Source organism: Thunnus thynnus, chromosome 1 (genome assembly GCF_963924715.1).
Source record: "Thunnus thynnus chromosome 1, fThuThy2.1, whole genome shotgun sequence".
NCBI lineage: Eukaryota > Metazoa > Chordata > Actinopteri > Scombriformes > Scombridae > Thunnus > Thunnus thynnus.
The window spans coordinates 25,859,969-25,877,720 of NC_089517.1; the positions used below are offsets into that span (position 1 = coordinate 25,859,969).

The window sequence follows — 17,752 nt, forward strand, 5'->3', positions numbered from 1 at the left end:
ATCATGCTCATAGGCCCACCCCTTAAAATTTTCAATGAGCATGGAGAAAATTTCCCCCTTCAGCAGATGAATGTGAAAACAGTCCTCCAGTGTCAACCTCCAAACATACATCACACAGTGAAAGTCAAAACATCCAAACATATTTTTGGGTGGAGAGGGCCTTTAAAATTAAAGAAATATGAGCGTTTTCTCTTTTTATTTGTTTCATCTTAAGAACTCTATAAACATGTGTCAGATACAAGGACAGTGATAGTGTGCACATGCAAGCCTAACTGGGTATGGGTGCAGTGCAAAAACAGCATACAAAGGAAAGTGCACACACTGAAACTTGCAAGCTTTGAAAAATTGTTTGATAGCTGTAATGTTTCGATCTACAGTGTCCTCATCAAACAAATATCCATGTGAACTAACAAAAAATGACTGCTCCACCTACAACTAGGAGATTGCGTGATACAAGATAACACAGTTTAGTAAACTGTGTGTTGCAAAAAATGTAAAAATGTGTCCTGTATTGGGTTGTAGGTCAAAAACATTCATCAGTAAAATATTATTTTTGGAGCTTGCAAGTAAAAGAGTCTGGTGCTTGTTGTTTTATGTTGGCCATTGTTAGACCCCTGCCTGCGGACATTCACAAAATAACCACCAAACATTCTACACTAGATTATTCTGCAGCCGTCACAGTGACCAGGTCCTGGCTGGGCGCTGCCTGGGACCAGAAACCTGCTCCAGCCTCTGGGGACTCCCTGGCAGAGGCAACAATGGGTCAGAGCCCCTCTTTGTGTGGTTGCCCTCCTTAATCAAACTAGCCAGAGGAGTGATTGGATTTTAATACTGCTGGGCCCACCGTAATGGTGTGATGGACGGGGACTGGTGAATTGGAGCAAGATGTCAGCCCTTTGAGGCCTCCATTAATGATATTGCTTCATTTCTTAAAGTGGCAGGGACGCCTTGGGATGAGGGGATCACTGCAGTTGGCAGGCAGAGCCCTCCCCACGTTTTTTTTACCCTCTTTCTCTCTGGTTCTTTATCTCTCACTGCCTGGTTCAAGCCCCGCTGTTGTGGCCCAGGACACAAGGTAGATGTAATTCCTGTCTTCTTGGAAAGGATTTGTTTTGTTTTTCATACTAAATTGAAAGTTAACCTAGACATTTGTGGTATATGCTGTACATTAAAGTTTCCACATTTATCAGACAAAAAGAGAAAAGTGTATCAGATGTTACTGACAGCATAAAAAAAAATGAAAAGTCCCTTACCGGGTGAAAAGATGACTCCTTTGAGTCACAGTGTTTTCATCTGACAGGAACAGTATATCAGTGGCATTCACATTTCAGTTTCTGCTCTGCATGCTATAATTAAAGCTTGTCTCTGCTCTATCCCAACTCACGAGTCACAAGGTTAATTGAACTTTAGCACTAAATCTAAAACACAAAGACTTCCTGAAAACATTCTTGAACTCCTGAACTGACACTGATATGACCCTGATGAACGCCAGAGTGTCTCCCTCAAACCTTTTGATGCTGTTCCTCATCTTATGTGACTCACACTCACTGCCTCATTGTTTGCTTCCAGTGACATGTGTTTGTCCTCCCCGTTTGGCTAATGACAGTTTGGTCTTGTCAAAGGGGGAGGCAAGTACAGGTGAACCCTCATTGTGTTTTATAGCGAGTCATTGTTGAGTGGGGCGGCTCCAACCTTCCTCTCTCTCCTCCTAATGGGCGTTGGTGTGTTGTTTTTGCAGTAGATTTATGCGTGGGTGGGGCGGTGTGATTTACGGAGCTCTGACACTGTCTCAGCAGCGGGACCAGAGAGGCAGATTGTGGCTCTCTGTGTGTGTTCCAGGTGAGCCTGGGGTCTGCTCACCATCCCTGCACACACACACATAAATGCACACAGGAGTGAGCAACATATACCCAGAACCTCATGTGTGCACAGATGAGAACACACACATACATTCTGTGTTGTAATACTGCAGGCAAGCTGCTACTGTTGTAATTTCCTCCTTGCAGGTTCACCTACAGTACAGCACAGTAGGATATGAGGGGTTTTTATCCTGCAGGTAGGGTTCCAGGTAGTTAGCTGATTACCCATTAAGATTAAAAATCACATCAACTGTGTGCAAAAGTTCTTTTTGTTCTAAGGAGTTTAAGTCAGGACACAACTGTGGCTTTAAAAATATAAAAGATGATGGTCGAAGTACGTGTACACACACAGCACATAAAAAGGAAATCAAAAAGGAAAAAATCAATATTTGTTTTTTTTAGTGCAGCTTTCTAGAATACCTCCTCCCCCTGTTGGCCTCAGTGCTTTTAAAAGTTTAAGGATAATATGTGTATATTTACTCATTGTGTCAGTTTCCCATAAAAGCAGCATTCATTCCCCAGGATCGATAGTACACAAGTAGCTCGGTAGTACACAGAGATGTTGACGCTGCCCTTTCATTATCAGTGTAACCTAAGAGTAGAGATGATTTAATTCTTGTCACCAGATGTTAAATTGGCCATTACCCATCTAAGATAAATTGGTCCTTGGATTTCCTATTAAAAACACCTGACAAGAGGTGGAGGAAACAAAGTGCAAACACAGTTTAATGACGATGACACAGGAGTCAAAGCTCTGTTTGGCTGTGTTGTGTGGATTATATATGATGACTTTTTTTTTTTTTAAGAGATTCTTGTTGTCTTACTTTGATACATCTGGTTTCATATTGAGTCACTAATTTTGTAATTCAGACAGTAATTTAACCCTCCCTCACTTATTTAGTTTAGTAGGTGGGGGACCAGTGTGCAGGGACATGCTAAATCCCATGTTTTTTAGTATCATGTCATCTTGCATGATTTAATTTTACATAAGCTATTGAGATGCTCAGCGCAGTCATTGTTGTTTCTCCACTCATGTGCGACACTCTTCCCCCTCCTCCTCCTCCTCCTTCTCCCTCTTTCTTTTTGCAGAAAAAAGAGCTCCCAGTTCACTCTCTGCATTAAGTCAGCCTGTCAGAGTGATTCCCTGGAGAGTTTGGACTTGAAGTTCGTCCCGGCAGTTCCTCTGCTGGTGGCCCCCACTGGAGGAACAAGGTCACAGTGGACCAGAGTGTCGAAACTTTCACAGAGCCTCCACAGAAATCACGCACACATTTATACTCAATGTTTGTGAGTAATGCTAATTCAATAGTCTAAAGAATATTTCTGTTTGAATGCAACATAAGGGTTCAGGGGGTTGCAGGCAAATTGTCAGGCAGACAAAAACCTTTTGAAAGAAGGACAGGCATTGGAAATTAGCAGTAGCTATAAATGCTGTGATGCATTGTATTGGATAATTGCTGTGCAATTCTCTATGTATAGTGTGTCTGTCCCTAACAAATAAACATTAAATGAAAATGAAAACATATTGCTTTTGTATATTTTTGTCTGATGAAATGTGTCTTCCTACAAATGAAAATACAACGTGATGGTGATAGTTTCCAATTTGCAAAATGTAAAATATTAATTAGAAATCTGTCAGATGAACAACAATTTCTGTGTGTATAAAGGCCCCAGTGAGAGGACGTGTGTGTGTGCTTCCTTGGAATCATCTAATAAAAACTAATCACTGGACATGGTGCAAAACTGTAATGCAAGTCATAATAATATCAATAAATTTGAAATATGAAATAAAAAGATAGAATATATATGAAAGTGTGAGAGGTGCCGCTTTGGCAAAATAATTTTTTTTGTCTTTTGGTTTTTTGGGTTTTTTTTGTTTGTTTTTTTGGTTTTTCCTCTTCTTTTTTCTCACTGTATTCTTTGTTTGGGCATGACTCCACATTAGTAAAAGATTTTCTTGCACATTAAGACCAGGATTCCTGAAAATGCTGAAGCCTTTAAGATTCATATCACACTGAAAAAACAAATGTGGAATCAGCACCAAGCTGGCTCAAATCTGTTCTGTCATAATGTGACACTCATGCATCTGTCTATGACGGCTTATTTATGTTAAAGTCCCATCAAGACTAAAAATGCCTTATTTAAGCATAAACAAATTGACCCAATGACTCATCATCCATTCAAAATCACAACTTCTACACAAAAAGCGAAAAAACAACAGATGTCATTTGTTATAATCCATGACTTTGTTAATGAATTAATAACTGCAAACCTCATCGCTCTATACCTCAGCTTTGTCATCTTGGAAACACCCCAAACAGCGATGAACATGTAAAGATGAAACTGTTGCTATGTAATCACCTCACAGGAAAAAAATATTAACCTAAAATATTATATATTTTCTAGTGTATTTATTTGTATTTAATTTTGTCTGCAGACAACTATGAAGTATTTCTTCCATTTGCTGTCAGACCTTTGGAAATTGCCTTCAAGAAAATGTATTCACAATCTACTGAGCTACTATACTGAGAGTTGTTTCTAATATTATGTCTACATTAACTGATATGAATTGGGGGGACAAAATATTAGACACACCTCTAAGTATACAGCAATAATGAAGCTGAATCAACACTTCTTCAAATTAGTTTCAACAAAAACTGAACATTATGACCTTCACAAATGTGGATTTATTGAACGGCTGATGGATTAGACAACATTAGTTTTAGCTACAGTATGTGAACCTAAAAACTGGCAAGTGGATTTGTTTGCCTATACGGCCGTATTATCACTGAAGGACATTAGCATCATCACACCTTCTTTTAGCATCTATATCTTCTGAGCAAACAATCTCCTCTTTTGCAAAAGGCATCAGAGTTGGGTTCAGGATTGAAATTGAAAGCCGGTCCTGAAATGCTCAAGATAATAAGACTGAAAAATAAAAAATAATAATACTACAATTTCAAAAAAATTGTTTTGCAGTGTTGCATTTGCTCTGAATAGAATTCCAGCTGATTGCTTTAAAGCATAGAAAATGTGTGACCATAGAGTCTTTGTTAGACTGCTATCAAATTATGGGAAATGTAAAGAAAAAATAAAACAGTGAAAAGCAGAGTGCAGCAGGGTTGTCACTTTTCTTCTTCTTGTTTTCTTTTTCTGTGTTCAATTTTATTTTTCCTCCAGGAAACAAACAAGGAAAAACTATTAGGCTATTTTTAGTTTGCAGTCTGGGGTATAATTTTGGTAAATTTGGTGTAAAAACCTTGAAATCTGCCTTTGAGAACATGTACCCACAATCTACTGGGTTACTATACGTGTAGCTAGACCACATCTGTCTACATCTATTAAACAATTTATTAATGATCCATGTGTGAAAGGTCCTGTGTTCAGCTGTGTGTGTCTGTCAGTCAGAGGCTTCCAGTGGCCGTTTAGTGACTGGTCGCAGTGGGCGGCGCTGCAGTCCTCGCGAGCACACCGGGTGATCTAATTACGCACACCCTCTGCCAATTAGAGAATTACATCACACCTTTAAATGGACTCGTCCTCTTAATCATTAATGGTACGGTGTCATTCCCTCTGCCAGCGTCTTGTTGCATTGTGGCAACTTGACACATGCAGACTCGTTTTCAGAGCTGCTGGACTGACAGTTTGGAGTTAATCTTAATTAATGTGGCTGAATTGTCGCAGCGTTTAGGGTCAGAGTTGTGAGAAATAAATTTAGGAGCATTTATTGTTTTGCCTCTCTGTGTTCAAGTCACCAATTATAGAGACGCATTATAATAAAGCTCAAAACATGTTCCTTTTAAAAGTGGGTCAATTAGACCGGTCAGAAAAGAGTGATCACGGTGAGTGGTGCAGATAACGTGGCCGGAGCTGTATGTGTAAGTCCTTATTATAATTAACTGTAATTTTGTTTGCGGAGCTTTTCATAATAAATTATTTCACCGTAGCTTGAACATCTATCCAACAGCTTCAGCAGGCACAAATCACATCACTAATTGTCCTCCTTCTTTCTCTCTGATGGGGATGACTTTCCTGTTCTAAATATAGTAAAGAAGACACCACCAAATATGTGTATATATATATGTATGTGTGTTTGTGCTCTCTGGGATCACCTCTGTTTATTTTGGTTCTTGTTTAACGCACTGAGGGGAAACGCCCATGATAGACTTGATAGGTCATATGGCCTACAGGTAGTCAAACATCAGTTTCTGGGCGTCAGAGGACGTGATCTTTGGCCTGTGTGAGCTACCCAGACAAATAGGAATGACTGGAGCAGAAAATATTAGATGGAAAATAAACTTCACCTTATATAAATGTTGTTTGTGGTTTTATTTGAAATAGCTGTGAATGTTAGAGCGCATTTTTGAGAACTCCTGTTGTTAAAACGGTTTTTTTCCCATCATATTTTATCTTGCTGTAATTTCCTGTATAGACTGTAAATTAGATTTTTCAAAAGACAAACCTTTTTTGAAATAGCTTTTTTATTTTTTTTTATTTATTTTTTTTTTGTGCACGAAATTGAGAACCAAAGCGGCAACTTGAGGTAATTTTATCATAGTGAAAACGACATATTTTAGTTCATTTTGATTTGATCTCTTATGTGAGCCTTTTGGGGGATGAATTATATACAGTAAATTAGCTGTTTTGGAAACATACTGTATATGGCCTCGTAATGATTTTCTGCTAGAGGAGAGTTAATAGACCTGCATTCTTGTCTGTAAACGCCATTGTTATTCTGTCGTTATCTCTGTTATCTTAATCTACCCGCATTGTTTACTTATCTTATTTGAAATAGCTCAATTACAAATCTATTATCTGTCTCTTGTCATTCAAACTTCCGATTAACACACTGTCAGTGCACTAAAAACGAAAAAGAATGATTTTTTTTCTCACAGTAAAGGACGCGCACAGTGTAACTACTAACTAATAAATCATTTTGTGTATTAATGAGTGTATTTTGTTAATTACAGTAAACTGGGGAAATCAGTGCAACGGGATAATTCAATTTGTTTCCTGTGAGAATCGGTCGTTTTAAGAATTAAATATAAAGAAATATAATTGTCTTGACACTAACGACATGTTTTACTTGTTTTGCTTTTTTATTTGAAATTCCTCAAAACTAGTAAAGCTGCACTGAAGACAAGTGAAATGATCTCACCTGATTGTGAAACTTTCACTCGTGGATTCATTAAAAAAATATCAGAGCAGATTTCAAAGCATAAAAAATACAGTTTTGCAGCTTCATGTGTGAGCAAAATAGTGTGTATTCCAATAGCAGAAATTAAAATAAATTATACCTTCCTATCTACACCTGAATAATAAAACAGGTTTAGATTTGGCAGCTCTGTTTGTCCTACACAGTGTAAATGGGGTCAGTTCATTTGGTCCGAGCTGTTATCTCGGCTGATCCGTGCGCAATAACGCAATTCACTGAAGGAAAATAAACCGAGGAGGAGAAGTGACCCTTTACGAGCTGCTCTCTGCTCTCTGCTCCCCTCACTTACAAGGGGCTTTGGGGAGGGTATGTGTAAGTGTGTGTGTGTGTGTGTGTGTGTGGGAGGGGAGGAGGGGGGTGTTTAGTTAGTTTGTTGTGGCTTCAGTCAGTGTATCGCTTGCAGGTGATGCCAGCACTAGATAAGAGGTCGCCGATCCCTGCGCGCTGTCTAGACCACGCTTGTGACTCAACCAGAGTAACTGGACGGAGCACAATTTACAGCACATTTTTGCCCCCAAGATAGTAAATGACCACTGGCCGAGTCCTGCTACATTACCAGAGGGGGAAAACACTGCAGATGAAGGGGCTGATAAGACAACAGCAGAGCCTTTAGGTTTCAATTCAGACAGGCCAATTTGATATAAGCTGAACAGGACAAACAACATTCAGTGTGTAACCTGTTTTATTTCTTAACGCTGTGAATCTATTCCTCAAATTGCCCTGCTTTGCGTTTCTTGCACGTTTCCCAAATCAGAAATGACTTGCTGTCGTGCGCAGTAAAGATCTGGTGACTGTGTATTTGGATTTGGATAATGAATTTGACTTAAATCACCATAAATGCGATTTTAAAACATCTGCTTTTTACTTTTGCAGTGAGAGGACTTTTTTTTTTTAATTTGCTCGTTTCGAAGCTGAATTTTGAAATAAATTAAATTATCTACACACTTCTGAAAACAAAATTGGCTGAACAGGGCGATATAAGAACTACGCCTGTACAAAGACTGGTCATCAAGACACGTTCTGTATTCAGCTTTTTATTATTTTTTTATCAGTTAATAATCCCTTATGAATCGCTTTCCTAACAATAAATAATATAACAATAATTTACTTTTTTGTCCGAGAAGCTCAAACAACCTGTATCCTGCCCTTAAGATAAAGTATTTTACAACACGAATTAATTTCAGATTATCATGCTCTGACCTTAAGACAAAGACAAGAGTCAACCGGACTCCACAACGCAACAGCCTAAATGTATCAAAAAAAAATTCTCATGTTGAAGAAACAAGACACAATATGATCACAATGAAATCGAAGAATGTCCATCTGTCTCGACGTGGAAATGTTTCCAATTCGTTTCTGAGGGAAGGTTTGTTGTAGTATATCCATCGGGGGTTCATCTGTACATCTCTCCATATCGAGTCATCATGCAACAACATCTGTCCTGCTTGTCACTGAAATCTCCAGAAACTCGGAGTCAATCTATCGGTTCTTTCTTCGATCAATCTCCTCCATGTCAGGGAATAAAAACACTCTCCTCTCTGTATTTTTGGGCGATGTGATGAGCTGGTCACATGCAGGGGACCGGGATCATGCTGCAATTGTACTTGCAGGGGATGAGGGGACCGACAGGTCTGAGGGCCCCGTTTCACGTCTCCACCGGGCTGGGTACCATACTGTTGGGGGTGTCCGGTAACTGAGAGGACAAAGAAGTCACGTCGCTGCCCGAGGAGTTCCCGAGAGAGCCCGATTCAGAGAAAGACACCTGAGAAGACAGAAACAAAGTGTCAGAAAATACAACAAATGTAGGGTTTTTTTGTTTTGTTTTGTTTGGGTTTTTTTTGGAAACTTGGTTATAAAGACATTCATCATCATCCCTTTCTTGGCTGTTGGTAATTATAGTGTGTGTGTTTGTGTGTATGCGAGGTATTCACAAACACAACTAAACTCAAATTATTTTTGTGATAGATAGATAGATAGATAGATAGATAGATAGATAGATAGATAGATAGATAGATAGATAGATAAAGCTTTGTGGCTTTGTGTGTGTGTGTGTGTGTGTGTGTGTGTGTGTGTGTGTGTGTGTGTGTGTGTGTGTGTGTGTGTGTATGTGTAAGTCAGTCTGTCTGAACACACACACCAGTTGTTGGAAGGCTGGCTGGTCCAGGTCACTCTGCAGGGCAAATTCACTCAGGGCCTTCCATGGAGGCTGGTAGGTCTGAACCTCCACTGGGTTTCCCTGCACCGTGCTCTCATGTCGGATAGGACTCCCAGCTACAAGAGGCGTCCCTGTGAGGCCCTGCAGGTTCTGACAAAATGTATAAAAAAAACAGCATGAGTGTTTGTCTGTGTCCCAGAAGAAAGCATCTGTCAGCTTCAAAAGAACTGATGCACACATGTGCACACATATGCACATTCTTTCAAAACAGTTTTCTTTGTGGGTTACTAGTACATTATCCAAAAAGCTCCTCTTGGAGCAAAGACTATGTTCAATTATGTTCACAGAGCAAGAGGTGTTTCAGAGATGCAGATCAAAGCTGGTTGCAGAGGATGTTTTTTTTATCTTGCATTCAAAGCAACTGAAGCCAAAGCAGTAGATTCATTATTCACTGAACTAAAGTTTGAATAAAGCATTTGAGCCAACTGGAAAGTTTCCTTCTGTTTCTCAGTGTTAGGAAAGTCAAAACTTCACTTTAGAAGGGAATAAGAAAATTATAGGATTAATCACTGCCAGGGATTTACAATGGTAGGAGGAAAAAGGGGGAGTGACCTATGATCTGCAACTAGTGATAATACCCATCAGTATAAACAAAAAATCATGATATTTTCATCAAAAACATCATTAAGCCACATGTTCATAAGGTTTGCATCTGTTTGCCACTTTTTTACAACACTCTCCTGCATTTCATTAATACAGATGCTAGCCTCAAATAGAAATAAAACTGGGTAAATTGGGTTCACATTCATGGTCATGATTCTAAATAAGCAAACAGGGTTAAAAAGAATTAATGAAAAAATAGTCGTTTGAAGTAATCAAGTGGTCAAACTTACGAAGATGCTTACAGTCTTATCACTGTGTTGCTGCTGCTGGAGCTGCTTTATGAGGATAGATTTCTTTTTGTCTTTGCAGCGCTTGTTCTGGAACCAGACCCGGATCACCCTGGGGCTCAGGCCGGTCATCTCTACCAGCTGCTCTTTCATCAGCGCGTCGGGCCTCGGGTTGGCGTTGTAGCAAGTCCGCAACGTGTGGAGCTGCTTCTCGTTCAGCACCGTCCTGACCCGCGTTGTCTTCTCCGACTGCTTGTGGACGTGGTTCCGATGCGGGGCCTGCCGCACTGTCACCGGGTCTGCTGAGGGCGGAGGGAGGGAAAAAAATCTGTCAGAAACTTTATACGAAGGCCTGAAAGAGCCTGTACAATTTCTGATACAGTTTCTTAGCAGCAGCCTATTAATCTTAATCTGTACTGTTTTGCATTGTATGCTATCTTGGATTGTTTTGTTTCATGCAGGAAAGATAATTATATTAACAATTATTAATCTGTCATGATTTTTTATGAGGTAAATGTCAACAATAGCTTAAAAATAATAGGCTCAGGAAAATTAATCCTTAGGGAGGAAAAAAAGAAATTAATATTTTTCTGAGGGTGCTTTCGTTTACTGCTGGTTATTATAGGGTTTCTAGGTGTTTAAGATTATATTTGATTGAAATGACATTTGAAAAATTACATTGGCTACATGCAGCAGCCTGCATGGGAATAAAAACGAAATTTTAGCCCATTAATTGGACTATACAGAGGTGCATGTAGGACAGATATTTGCACTTTACAACGTGTCTCTCTTCTTGCATTATTGTCTACTTTCAGCCTGTAATAATCATTAACCGTGTTGCCGTAAAATAGGAGGCTATTTCCCACCATATCTCTTCTAAAAATCCAAAGACATAAAAAAAGGCAACTGCAATATGAAATTTTGTGTGTCACCAGGCCTGTGTCAGTGCACTGAGCTGTGTAAATTATTTTCAATTGAGCGTTTTAAGTAGGAAGTTGTTGAACATTATTCACACATTTGCTTTGTTCTCGTTGTTGGCAGGCGCCGTTAGGATGACAGCTCTGCACACACACACACACACATACACACACACACACACACACACACACACACACGGCCGCGACTAAAATACCAGATTATTCAGATAATGGCAACAGAGCAGGTTAGAGCTAATGAGATCAATTATGAAATTAGCCTGAAGAAAGGTCGCTGCAGCACACACTCACTCACACACACACACACACACACACACACACACACACACACACACTCACACTCAAAGCCTGACAACCCCAAAAACACAAGAAAATACAAAAAAACGTGAAAATCTTTTCTTCTTTTTTTCACAGCCTATTTTTTGTTTCCTTTTTGAGTGTAATTAGTTGTAAAATATGAGATTTTCTTTGCAATCAGTTAATAATATAATGATAATATTAATTTAAACAGTTGAGATTCAATGGTCTTCTGGTGTTGTTTTAACCAGTCCATTGGCTAAAGTATAAAATAAATGTTTATTAATAATTACAACAAGAGCTATAATGGCAATAATAGTAATAATGATCTGACCTGCCAGGTGCAGCGGTCTGTTGGAGTGGATGTGTCCGGGGCTGATGGGGCTTCCTGCGGAGCTTCTCTCCAGCAGCAGGCTGTGGTCCGCCCGGCACAGCAGCTCGTCTTCCCGCAGAGAGAACTCGTCTCCCGGCAGGAGCTGCCTGCTGCACACCGAGCACCGAAAGCACTCGATGTGGTACACGTTATCCCGAGCTCTCATCACCAAATCGCTGCTGCTGAATCCCAGGTTGCATTTTGCGCATTTAATTCCAAACAGCCTGGAAAATTGAAAATTGGTGGAGGAATTAAAAATGTTAAAAGACACAGTGAACAAAAAAATGATCAGGTCAGATATGAATTGTAGGCTGATTTTTTGTAATGCTAATAAAAAAGAAATTTAATTTTGAATGGATAATAAAATTGTAATGTGTGTTTTTTTTATTTTGTGCAAACTGCTAACTAGTGCGATCCGATGAACTGTGTGAGTATAAATATTATAATAATAACGTTTAATAATAACGTTATTCTGCTTTTCGTGCATTTTTTCCCTTTTTATGTCCAAATGTGTCATTTTTTAATTAGGCCTATGCTATAAGCTTCTAATGGATATAACTTCCAATTGTGTTTTGTTTAATTTAACTTTAGGTACAAAAATTAATAACTTTGCTTCAGCCTATATATGGGAAATATCTCCAAACGCCTACCTTACATAATCTCTTTTGCAATAGGTTTTGCCGTCCCGGACGAAACAAGTGCAGGTCTCATCCAGGTACTGGCTGCACTCTGCACACTTCAGGCAGGCTGCATGCCACTCCAGGTCGGGAGAGACTCTCAGTATGTACTGGTCATGGATCTGACTTCCACATCCTACACACATCGCGAATCCTGGCTTCTCTGCAAAGAACCCACGGCATTGTAACCACAGACTGAAATACAGCCAAAAAAACACACTATCACAAACAACTGCAGCATTTATTGTATTTTTTACAGTCCAGCCAGTATGTCTCAGTTTTACAGTTAACTCCTCTTTTTTACAGGCTGGACAACTCTGAATGTTATGTAAGAGATGGAGACTTCTGCCAGTATTCGCAAAGTAAAACACGGAATTGTTGCAATTCTAAAAGCGCCCTTAAAATGCACGCACAGTCTCTGAGTAAATCTACGCATTACTGCATAATTTAGAAAATGACTTTATCGCTGCACAGCTGAATATATCATGTAGCCCATAATGTAGCTACGACGAGAACAAAATCTGTCACTTAAAACTCCAGCGAGCTGTTTGGCTTACTTACTTTTGGAATGATCCCCCATATCACCCAAGAAAGAAGAGCTGAAAATAATATCCACCATACAGGACGGATAGATGGGACTGTGGTAGATGCAGAAAAGATGTGAAGAGATGACTGGCCCTTCGGTTGCCTCCCTGATAACTTGTGTCTCTCCGGACAGGAGGAGGAGGAGGAGGGGGGGCGGAGGGGGGGTAAGGAGACTGCAGGGTCCCACACGCTGCTCCTCTGACGTCATGACGTCTCTCCAATGGCGCTACTGCATCCCTTTCTCAACCTGTAAAAGAATTAATTCGGTCTATATTTATGTATGACAAAGGACCAATAATAAAGATATCTATATTTTGTTTTCTTTCTCTCTCAAAGATTCAAGAGAAGGAAAAAATAACATATTTAATCTTTTTCGTTCAAGTGTTGTCTATGCACTCACATTCTGTCTCCTCCATCATCCTGATTATCATCATCGTCTGTACACTAAAAATGGTGTCAAAGCTCCTGCATCTAACAATATTTACCACCACCACCAAAAAACACAAAAAAACAGAATGAAAAGAGCAAAAATAAACCCCAAATTTGTTAACGTCAACCAATGGCTTCATTTCTTGGAGAAAGGAATAACTGATGATTGACAAGAAATACATTATTAGGGTATTTGGTCCATGTGATAAATTATTAGACGCCAGTTATCAAACTGTCAAACTGATTCAACGTTTGACTGTTGTAGCATTTTCATATTGCCATAAAACAAATGTCTATATATTTTGATTCTATCTCTCATGTTATTGTTGAAAACATTTTTTTTTTTTTTTTTTTTTTTTTAAATCCCATTTCATGCTGGGGAAATTATTTTTGGTTAGAATCCAAGCATCTCAGTGCTAGTTCTTTGACATGCAGGCAAAACAGTGCAGATTATTGTCTTGATGATATTAAAAAAGCCTTTACACACCAAAACGATAAATTCTTGCAGTAATTTGTTTTGGGGCATAAATTGAGAAGGATCTGAAGACAGTTGACAAGCCTCCACCGCTCATCTGTTGGAGAAGGCCATCTACTGGACACAAAGCAGAACTACACTTTATCTGAGAAAAGTGTGAGGGAGATTTTCACTTGGAAAAACTGAACATTGACTGAATTGTTGTTTGGTTTTTTTCATGAAAATCTGTGTTGTGCATTACATAAAAAGCCAGTGCAAAACGAATAAAATCTATATTTTAATTCTACCTATATGGAGTAGGAACGTAGTCAAATATTCAAAAAATAGAGTTCTAAGAGACATTTTTCTGCACATTTTCTTCCTCTGGCCACCACAGGTTAAACCAGTATACTCAGAAAAGAGGAGAACTGCGATAAAATGTATGGACCTATTCCCATTTCTATATCTTTAAAACAATTTCTTTGCCTGGTTCGGGACTGGTCCTGACTCAGGAGTTGACCTGATTGCCTTCAGCAGTCAGACGAGTTTGGGAAGGTTGGTAAGAAGAAATAGTATGTAAATGTAATTCAGTCATTGGTGTGTCTATTAATGTGGTAATTTTGCTTCAAGGACAATGTGTAGTTAACTATCAGCTGTATTTTTATAGGGTCAAACCATGGTAAAATCAGGATATGCATTTGGGGTTTCATCCCTCAATGCTCTCTTACAGATGAGTTTAGGTTGTTTTGAGTTTCGCCCATTAGCAGAAAATTGAATGTACTGCATTCATGCCAACCAAAAAATACATTAGTCTGCCACCTGCCTCTAGTGTCAGGCATAAATTTGAAAATAAAAACCCTCTTCAATTAATTAGCTTCCTAGTTAATTATATAAAATGTTCTCAGTTTGAATCAGAAGATATCACAGATTCATAGTCTCATATCCAACAACATGCATTTTGTCACTTTGTTTGGCTTTGGCACAGCTGGGTTTATTGGCATTATTGTTGATTAAACCAGTTTTTACTGCCATGATAGACGCATGTCCAAAGACCTCGATGTAGGTTGTTGCCTTTCACACCAACCTGTGTACTGCAGGGTAAAATGCTGTCACAGTATAGTCATAGAGGTAGTATTATCATGCAGCCTTTGCTAAAAGATAATTGGAAATTTATGGTATTCTGTGAAAGTTCTCTGAAGCAACGCAGTGAATTCAACTTGTTAAATGGGCAATACTCTTTCATTCATCTTAATCAGCTCTTGTGCCATGCATTAAACTAGTTAGCAGTTTTTAAGCAAGATGGGAGGAGAGTTATACTGTTCCTGATTGCTGGTAGAAGCTGTGTAAATGTGGACCCGCAGTATGATCAGGGCCTAAAACTAACCGCAGCTGGTTCAGCTTTATTCAAGTGCACTGGTGATTTACACAGATACACTGTGCATTCTGTATCGCTTGTCTGTGTCACCATTGGCTCCTGTGTCTTGTGTTTTGTTCCTAATGACATCAAAAATAGCTTGCAGAGACACATTACGTCATTTCAAAAAAGCAATGTAGAAGACAATAAGAATATACAAACAGATGTTTTTACTTTAGCTATAATTAGACCAAAGATGACATGAAGGCAGTGAGTTCAGTTAGGATGCATGGCATCACTTCAGTGAGGTCAAGTGGATGAAAAAAATACAAGTGACACAAGATTATTCATACCAAGGCTTTTTACCAGCTAATTTAGTCATCTCTATGTGCTGTTTTTTGTTATCAGATTATATTTAGAAAATGATTAATCTTTCTGTTGGCTATAAGTTCCGTTTGTTCTAATGAGTTTTACATAAATATGAGATACCAGAATAGAAACTATATTGCTATAGTTCATTAAGCATGCTGTTATAGTATATGATATGGTATATCATTTGTTATTATCATTTGGTATATGGTCGACTATCTCCGGGCCTCTCTGCCCTGTAAAAATTTGAATCTGTTTTTGGTCCACGGAGGACTTAATGCCACAGATTTTGGTGATTCAAATTTAGTTTAACATCATACACATCTGTTCTGGAACCTCTGCTTTTGGAAAGATGAGTTAGATCATGAGTAAAAGCTGTACTCCTGTCGGTGGCAAAAAGTGATTCATTTAGTGATGCAGTTCTCTCATTTTCATGATACACATGTCATGAATTAGCTGTTTTTCAGGCCTTAAAACTAGATATTATAATTTGTATAAGTGTTATAGACCTGACATTTTTTGAAGTGTAACGTCAGGGTTAGCTGTTGACAGCTCTTAACCTATGTCCTGGCCTGAATAATTTACGACACATAAATCAATTTAAATTTTGTCTTGTTATTATTAGTATTAGTATTAAAATGTAACATTTTAAATATACTTATGAATATCAAAAAAGTCGCTATATACTGTAGTTTTACAAAGAAAGTTTTTGAAAGTTTTAGTCAAATTTTATAAATCCAGACTGACTCTCAGTACACAAACAATTCTGTGTAATTCTGATGCATTTATATGAAGTGCCTGGGCATGCATAAAAAATCAGATCAGTATTATGCATATTGGATTTTGCATCTAAGTGACCTCATTTTTTGATCTGTGTGTTCAGTAGAACTGTCAGCTCACAGATCTAATGGCATTTCAATTGAATTAAGATGCATTAAACAAAATCTTAGGTATTTTATCCAGCTTATATTGACTGAAGCTGAGTGATCTTTATTTCTACTTTTATGTCTTACTATAAAAGTGGTTTCAATATAACAGAAATCTGTTGCCGAGATCTTTCAAACTGGTCTGTAAGCATGTGCTGTCACATGACCTTTTCACTCTGCCCTCATAGAGCTCATTACAACCATTACTTCAACTTTTATAGCCGCAGTCACAGTCTCAGTCACTGTCACTTAGAGTCTGTAGCTTTCTAAGCCTAAAATGTTGTGCTTCCTTGTACAGAATCTTCTCCCCAGAGTGTCTGCTAAGCTGGATGTGGCTACTGTCTCAGACATCACTGAGGTCAAACCCTAAGACACTTTTGTCAGGACCCCTGTATGCAGGTGAGGCTCTTGTTGTGATAAATGCAGTAAATGGCATAAGCAACACTGAAAATGTAAAGAGGACTTAGGAAAGGCTCACACCACACTAATGGGTGAACTGATGCCTTTTTAACACCATCCAACCATTTACTCAAAGGGTCTTTGTGGCAAAGTCCTACTCACAAGGTTGCTTCTTTGTGTTTTCTACCTTTCTTTCAATGGTGAGTTAGAACCCATCATACCCATAATAAAGTATAGACTGAGCAGGTTTATTTAGTTTCATACTTCCACAGTATTGTAACTATATAAGTACTGTATGCATTAAGTATCATGCATTTAATGATCCATTAAAGCTTTTGGCAAAGTTTTGGTTCATGATGGTTTATTACCTGCAGCGTGTAGCCTGTGCAGCATACAGAGCAAAATACTAGATATAGACTACATTATTATAACTGATTGCACTGTTTGACTAATACAATAGGTCAAGGTTTAAGTGTACGGTTTAAGCGGGTGTTTCATACATAAAGATTGAATATACAGTGACAGAAAATATCACATGCAGCATTATTGTTTGTGACCCTGTTAATGAGTACTAGATCCAGCCCAGCCATCCTAGCTGTCACTCCAACATAAAAGCCTCCCAGAAGAATCTCTAATCACAGTTTGATGGGGCCCATTAACCTCATGAAATATATATGTGTGACTGAAATCATCCACTTAAACTTTGGCAAGAGCCAAATGTTCTTGTTTGGAATTCGGGGAGCAGGGGGATGGGGGTTTTCCTGGGCTGCATTACTGAACTTTTCACAGTGACTTATTTTCTCTTGAATGTTTTAGAGTTCTATGGCGCTTTGCC

General features: G+C 38.7%; 1 protein-coding gene across 5 annotated transcripts; it reads right to left on the reverse strand.

The window, feature by feature from the left end:
* Positions 1–8,092: 8,092 nt before the first annotated feature.
* On the reverse strand, positions 8,093–13,109 carry isl2b (ISL LIM homeobox 2b). Of its 5 annotated transcripts, none has more exons than XM_067593076.1 (6): positions 12,963–13,109; positions 12,375–12,564; positions 11,686–11,948; positions 10,135–10,418; positions 9,212–9,379; positions 8,093–8,836 (listed from the first exon to the last, which is right to left on the reverse strand). In XM_067593076.1, the coding sequence occupies exons 1-6, from the start codon at positions 13,018–13,020 to the stop codon at positions 8,720–8,722; spliced, it is 1,080 nt and encodes a 359-aa protein (XP_067449177.1). In that variant the 5' UTR covers positions 13,021–13,109; the 3' UTR covers positions 8,093–8,719. The 5 variants fall into 5 exon arrangements, with proteins under 5 accessions (XP_067449177.1, XP_067449162.1, XP_067449169.1 ...); XM_067593061.1 differs by having other exon boundaries at positions 10,123–10,418; XM_067593068.1 differs by having other exon boundaries at positions 10,135–10,421.
* Between the last annotated feature and the right edge of the window lie 4,643 nt (positions 13,110–17,752).